The sequence below is a fragment of the Calidris pugnax genome, unplaced genomic scaffold (assembly GCF_001431845.1).
Source record: "Calidris pugnax isolate Ruff unplaced genomic scaffold, ASM143184v1 scaffold120, whole genome shotgun sequence".
Classification (NCBI taxonomy): domain Eukaryota; kingdom Metazoa; phylum Chordata; class Aves; order Charadriiformes; family Scolopacidae; genus Calidris; species Calidris pugnax.
The window spans coordinates 269,529-276,468 of NW_015090867.1; the positions used below are offsets into that span (position 1 = coordinate 269,529).

General features: G+C 56.1%; 1 protein-coding gene across 1 annotated transcript in view; it reads left to right on the top strand.

The window, feature by feature from the left end:
• The window catches only part of SLC4A5 (solute carrier family 4 (sodium bicarbonate cotransporter), member 5), a 41,191-nt gene that overhangs the window by 20,901 nt on the left and 13,350 nt on the right, over positions 1 to 6,940 (top strand). Inside the window, exons 15-20 of the mRNA XM_014945462.1 lie at positions 110 to 310; positions 724 to 837; positions 1,876 to 2,037; positions 5,749 to 5,927; positions 6,218 to 6,290; positions 6,438 to 6,506. Coding sequence (XP_014800948.1) covers positions 110 to 310; positions 724 to 837; positions 1,876 to 2,037; positions 5,749 to 5,927; positions 6,218 to 6,290; positions 6,438 to 6,506 — 798 coding nt within the window. The remainder of the gene's footprint in view (positions 1 to 109; positions 311 to 723; positions 838 to 1,875; positions 2,038 to 5,748; positions 5,928 to 6,217; positions 6,291 to 6,437; positions 6,507 to 6,940) is intronic.

Genomic DNA, 6,940 nt, shown 5'->3' on the forward strand with positions numbered 1-6,940 from the left:
GCTTAAAATGCTAATTGTGCTTTTTTTTGGCTGGGAAATGCCCCTTTCCTCGCCCAATGCAATTCCTTAAAATCCTAATTTTGCCTTTTTTGGGGGGGTTTCTCCCCAGTACAATGCTATTAACCTCACAGCTCTGGACTGGACTCAGCTGAGTAAGAAGGAGTGTCTCAAATACGGCGGCAGCTTAGTGGGGAAATCCTGCAAATTCGTGCCTGACCTGGCCCTTATGTCCTTCATCCTCTTCTTCGGGACCTACTCCATGACTTTGACCCTGAAAAAATTCAAATTCAGCCGCTATTTTCCCACCAAGGTAAGGGAAGTGCTGGGGTTTACCCTGTTGTGGTTTTTTTTTTTCCCAAAAGTAGGAAAAATCGGAGCCGTCTCTCTCTCTCTGCAGGATGCAAAGAGCTCCAGGAAAATAAATCTATATTTCTAGGAGCAATTAGGAGAATCCTCCCTGAGCTTTTAGCTGCTGGTTTGGCTCTTTAATGCTGAATTATGATGCAAAAGGGAAAAAAAATCTATATTTTGGGGGGTTATACCCATGTTACCCGTGGGTGAGCGGAGCTGGAAAGCCCCAGGGAAGGATGCTGAAGCAGGAGCGAACCTCTCCATCCCCTTAATTACCCTCTCCATCCCACTAATTACCCTCTCCATCCCATTAATTACCCTTTCCACCCCATTAATAACCCTTTCCACCCCCATTTCCCCTCTTGCCTCCAGGTCAGGGCTTTCATTGCCGATTTTTCCAATGTCTTCTCCATCCTCCTCTTCTGCGGCGTGGATGCCTGTTTTGGACTGGACACCCCTAAACTTCATATCCCCAGTATCATCAAGGTTCGGCCGCCGGGGGGGGGACCCCCCACTTCTCCACCCACGCTCTCTTTCCAGCTCCTTAACTGGTTTTGGGGGAAAAATCACAGCTCCTGCGGTGTCCGGGTGCCTTCTTAAAAGCTACTTTGTCTTTTCCGGGGAACTATTCTAATTCTGTGACTTTTTTTTCCTCCTTTTCTTGTTGTCTTTTTGTTTGTTTGTTTTATTATTGTGTTTTTGTTTTGTTTTGTTGTTTTTTTCCCCCCCTTTTTCTCTTTTCTCCCTCCCGGCAGCTGCGTAAACTTATTAGCGATTTCTCTATCTTTATGTCCATACTAATGTTTGTGGGGCTGGATGTGCTTTTCGGACTCAACACCCCAAAGCTCCAAGTGCCTACTGATTTTAAGGTAAAAAAAAATCCCAAAGGGTTAAGGTAATAAAATCCCTTTCTGGAAGCATTGCCGAAAATTTCTCAACCCCTCCCCAATCCAGGGTATCGTTGTCGATGACGTGGGGAGTCCTGATGAGCATCCCAGGATAATTTGGGGTTGAGGCACGTGGATGCTGAGGGGGGTTGGGTACCAATGGGTGGTGGAGGGATGCAGGGGATAGGATGATGCTGGGGGGTGATGGGGTTCAGGAGGGATGAGGGGCTCCAAGAAAATGTCACCTCTAGGATGATGCTGGGAGATGATGGGGTTCAGGAGGGATGAGGGGCTCCAAGAAAATGTCACCTCTAGGATGATGCTGGGAGATGATGGGGTTCAGGAGGGATGAGGGGCTCCAAGAAAATGTCACCTCTAGGATGATGCTGGGAGATGATGGGGTTCAGGAGGGATGAGGGGCTCCAAGAAAATGTCACCTCTAGGATGATGCTGGGAGATGATGGGGTTCAGGAGGGATGAGGGGCTCCAAGAAAATGTCACCTCTAGGATGATGCTGGGAGATGATGGGGTTCAGGAGGGATGAGGGGCTCCAAGAAATGTCACCTCTTGGGTTTCCCCCCCAACTTTTTGTCTTGGTTGTGGTGTCCAAACCCTCTCTCTTCCCCGTCTCCCCCAGCCCACCCGTGTGGATCGAGGGTGGTTTGTGTTTCCCTTCGGGAAGAACCCGTGGTGGGTTTACCTGGCGAGCGCCCTGCCCGCCCTCCTCGTCACCATCCTCATCTTCATGGACCAGCAGATCACGGCCGTCATCGTCAACAGGAAGGAGCACAAGCTGCGGGTGAGCAGGGACTGGGCCCACGGTGGGGCAGGGGGGGGACACAGCATCGCCCCGAGGGCACACATCCCTGTGAGCACCCGCTTTTGGGGTGCAGATCAGGTGCTGTTCCAAGGAATGGGCTCCCCCTTTCCTCTGCAAGCTGAGTTTTTTGGGGTGACAAATCCTCCGGGGTGTTAAATTCACCTGATTCTGGAGGTGATGTGGGGTGATGTGGGGTGTGGGGTGATGTGGGGTGCCCTGCAGAAGTGCAGGGTGCAGCAGGGGGATGTGGGGTGCGCTGCATGGGATGCGGGGTGGCAATGTGGGGTGCATGGGGGTGACACGGGGTGTAGGAGAGGAATGCAGGGGGGATGTGGGGTGCACCCCGGTGATGTAGGATGTACTGCATGAGATGTGGGGTGCAGCATGGCAATGTGGGTATTTCAGGGGGATGTGGGGTGCAGGAGAGCAATGCAGGGTGTTACAGGGGGATGTGGGGTGCGCTGCATGGGATGCGGGGTGGCAATGTGGGGTGCATGGGGGTGACACGGGGTGTAGGAGAGGAATGCAGGGGGGATGTGGGGTGCACCCCGGTGATGTAGGATGTACTGCATGGGATGCGGGGTGGCAATGTGGGGTGCATGGGGGTGACACGGGGTGTAGGAGAGGAATGCAGGGGGGATGTGGGGTGCAGGAGAGCAATGCAGGGTGTTACAGGGGGATGTGGGGTGCACCACGGTGATGTAGGATGTACTGCATGAGATGCAGGGTGCAGCGTGGCAATGTGGGGTATTTCGGGGGAATGTGGGATGCAGGAGAGCAATGCAGGATGTTTTGGGGGGATGTGGGGTGCACCACGGTGATGTAGGATGTACTGCATGAGATGCAGGGTGCAGCGTGGCAATGTGGGGTATTTCGGGGGAATGTGGGATGCAGGAGAGCAATGCAGGATGTTTTGGGGGGATGTGGGGTGCACCACGGTGATGTAGGATGTACTGCATGAGATGCAGGGTGCAGCGTGGCAATGTGGGGTATTTCGGGGGAATGTGGGATGCAGGAGAGCAATGTGGGGTGTTTCAGGGGGATGTGGGGTGCACTGCATGGGATGCGGGGTGGCAATGTGGGGTGCACGGGGGTGATGCAGGGCGTAGGAGAGCAACGCAGGGGGGATGTGGGGTGCACCCCGGTGATGTAGGATGTACTGCATGAGATGCAGGGTGCAGCGTGGCAATGTGGGGTATTTCGGGGGAATGTGGGATGCAGGAGAGCAATGCAGGATGTTTTGGGGGGATGTGGGGTGCACCACGGTGATGTAGGATGTACTGCATGGGATGCGGGGTGCAGGACAGCAATGCAGGGTGTTTTGGGGGGATGTGGGGTGCAGGAGAGCAATGCAGGGTGTTTCGGGAGGATGTGGGGTGCACTGCATGGGATACAGGCTGGCAATGTGGGGATGCAGGGTGCTTCAGGATGACATGAGGTGATGTGGGGTGCAGCGTGGCAATGTGGGGTGCATCAGGGGTTGTAGGGTGCAGGAGAGCAATGCAGGGTCTTCTGGGGGGATGTGGGGTGCACCACAGTGATGTAGGATGTACTGCATGGGATGCGGGGTGCAGGACAGCAATGCAGGGTGTTTTGGGGGGATGTGGTGTGCAGGAGAGCAATGCAGGGTCTTTTGGGGGGATGTGGGGTGAAGGAGAGTAATGCAGGGTCTTCTGGGGAGATGTGGGGTGCTCTGCATGGGTTGCAGGCTGGCAATGTGGGGTGCATGGGGGCGATGCAGGGTGCTTCAGGATGGCACAAGGTGATGCGGGGTGCAGCGTGGCAATGTGGGGCGCAGCAGGGGGGCACAGGGTGTAGGAAAGCAATGCAGGGTGTTTTGGGGGGATGTGGGGTGCACCCCAGTGATGTAGGATGTACTGCATGGGATGCAGGGTGCAGTGTGGCAATGTGGGGTGCATGAGGGTGATGCAGGGTGTGAGAGCTATGCAGGGTGCATCAAGGGGATGTGTGGGGTGCTCCATGGCAATGTGGGGCACACTGTGGCAATGTGGGGTGCATGAGGGCAATACTAGGTGCACCATGGTGCTGCAGGGTGTGTGAGGGCAATGCAGGGTGCTTCTGGGGGGTGCAGGGTGCACCCTGGCACTGTGAGGTGCACTGTCGCAATGCAGAGTGCTTTGGATGGATGCAGGGTGCACTGCATGGGGTGCAGGGTGCAGCGTGGCGATATGGGGGTGCAGCAGGGGGATGCAGGGAAATGCAGGGTGCTCCAGGCAGGACGATGCAGGGTGCAGCAGGGGGATGCAGTGTGTGTGAGAGCAACGCAGGGTGCTTCAGGGGCATGTGGGGTGCACCACAGCAATGTGGGATGTATCAGGGGGATGCAGGGTGCACCATGGCGATGTGGGGTGCTCCGTGGCAATTGGGGGGTGCATGAGGGTGATGTGAGAGCCATACGGGATGCTTCAGGGTGCACCATGGCAATGTGGGGGGCAACAGCGCGATGTGGGGCGCACTGCAGCAACGATGGGTGGTGTGTGCACTGTGGGGGGTGTATGGTGGGGGGGTGCAGGCTGTACCATGGCAAAGTGGGGTGCTCCAGGATGGTGTGGGGTAATGCAGGGGGCACTGTGGTGATATGGGGTGCACCAGGGCAAAGCAGGGTGCCCCATAGCAATGTGGGGTGCCATAGCAATGCCACGGGTCAGGTCAACGCAGCATGCCCCATGAGGATGCAGAGTGCCCCACAGCAATGTGGGGAGCCTCAGGATAATGCAGCATGCCCCATAGCAATATGGGGTACCATAGCAATATGGGGAGCCTCAGGGCAATTCAGGGTGCCCCATGATGATGCAGGGTGCCCCATGGGGACACAGGGTGCCCCATAGCAATGTGGGGAGCCTCAGGGCAATGCAGGGTGCCCCATGGGGATGCAGGGTGCCCCACAGCAATGTGGGGAGCCTCAGGGAGATTCAGGGTGCACCATGGGGATGCAGGGTGCCCCATAGCAATGTGGGGAGCCTCAGGATAATGCAGCATGCCCCATAGCAATGTGGGGTGCCATAGCAATGTGGGGAGCCTCAGGTCAATGCAGCATGCCCCATGGGGATGCAAGGTGCCCTGTGGGGACACAGGGTGCCCCATAGTAATGTGGGGTGCCACAGCAATGTGGGGTGCCTGAGGGTGATGCAAGGCACACCGTAGTGATGCAGGGTGCCCCATAGCAACATGGGGTGGGTGCCCCATGATGATGCAGGGTGCCCCATGGGGACGCAGGGTGCCCCACAGCAATGTGGGGAGCCTCAGGGCAATGCAGGGTGCCCCATAGCAATGTGGGGTGCCATAGCAATATGGGGAGCCTCAGGGAGATTCAGGGTGCACCATGGGGATGCAGGGTGCCCCATAGCAATGTGGGGTACCATAGCAATATGGGGAGCCTCAGGGTCAATGCAGGGTGCCCCATAGCAATGTGGGGGAGCCTCAGGGTGATGCAGGGTGCCCCATAGCAACATGGGGTGGGTGCCCCATGATGATGCAGGGTGCCCCATGGGGACGTAGGGTGCCCCATAGCAATGTGGGGTGCCCCACGGTGTTGCAGGGTTACCCCATGAGGATGCAGGGAGCTTCAGGGGGTGCAATGGGCACGTTGCAGGGGGCACCCCAGGGGATGGGGTGAACATGGGAACAGCTCTCCCACACCCCCCGACCCCCCTGGGTGCTGTGTTGCAGAAAGCCGCGGGCTACCACCTGGACCTCTTCTGGGTGGGCATCCTCATGGCCGTCTGCTCCTTCATGGGGCTGCCCTGGTACGTGGCGGCCACCGTCATCTCCATCGCCCACATCGACAGCCTGAAGATGGAGACGGAGACCAGCGCCCCGGGGGAGCAGCCCCAGTTCCTGGGGGTCAGGTGAGGAAGGCTTGGCCCCCCTCATCCAGGGGTTGAGGCACCATCCCTGGAGGTGTTCAAAAGCCGGGTTGATGTAGTGCTGGGAGGTCTGGTTTAGTGATGATGCTCCTTGTTTGTTGTGTGGGTGTCTATTTTTGTCAGTGAGGTTGACGGTTGGACAAGATGATCTTTAAGGTCCCTTCCAACCTAGAAGATTCTGTGATTCTGTGATTCTGTGATCCTCAGGGTGGTGGTGGGGAGGGGAATGAATCCAGTTGAAGCTTCTCATCCCGCTTCTCTCCCCGTTGCAGGGAGCAGAGAGTGACGGGCATCATCGTCTTTGTGCTGACGGGGATTTCTGTCTTCCTGGCCCCCATCCTGAAGGTAAAACCACCCCCGTTCCCCACTCCCCGCTCCCTCCCCCCAGGAGTCTGGGGACCCGGGAAGAAAAAGCTGGATCTCCAGCCCCCAGCCCCGGGAACGAGCTGCTGCTTCCTCGGGGTAAGGGCTGTGGTTTTTCCATGTCTCCAGTACATCCCCATGCCGGTGCTCTACGGCGTCTTTCTGTACATGGGCGTCGCGTCGCTGAATGGCATCCAGGTAAGTCCTCCTCTTCCTCTTCCTCTTCCTCTTCCTCTTCCTCTTCCTCTTCCTCTTCCTCTTCCACTCAGCATTTGCACATTGCTCAGCTTTCTGCCCGTGATTCAGGGCACAGGGATGTTCATAACTTGCCAGTGCTGTGAAATGCAAAAGCCTGTTGCGACTCAGAGGCTGACTAAGCGCTGACCAAGTCTTTCAATCTCTTCCATTTCTTTTGTCCATCCTGTCAAAACTAATTTTTTTGGAAAACCTGCTTTTTTTCTGTCCTCCTGTATTCATGGCCTTTACTACCTAGAAGTTTTAATCTATCATAAATTCCTATGTTTTTCCAGTGTTACTGGCATCAAAATTATCTCTGTTACTGACGTTTTCCAAATCTTTCGGCTCAGTTCAGGAATGAGGTTAAAACCTCTTGAAAAGTTATGCAGTGTCTG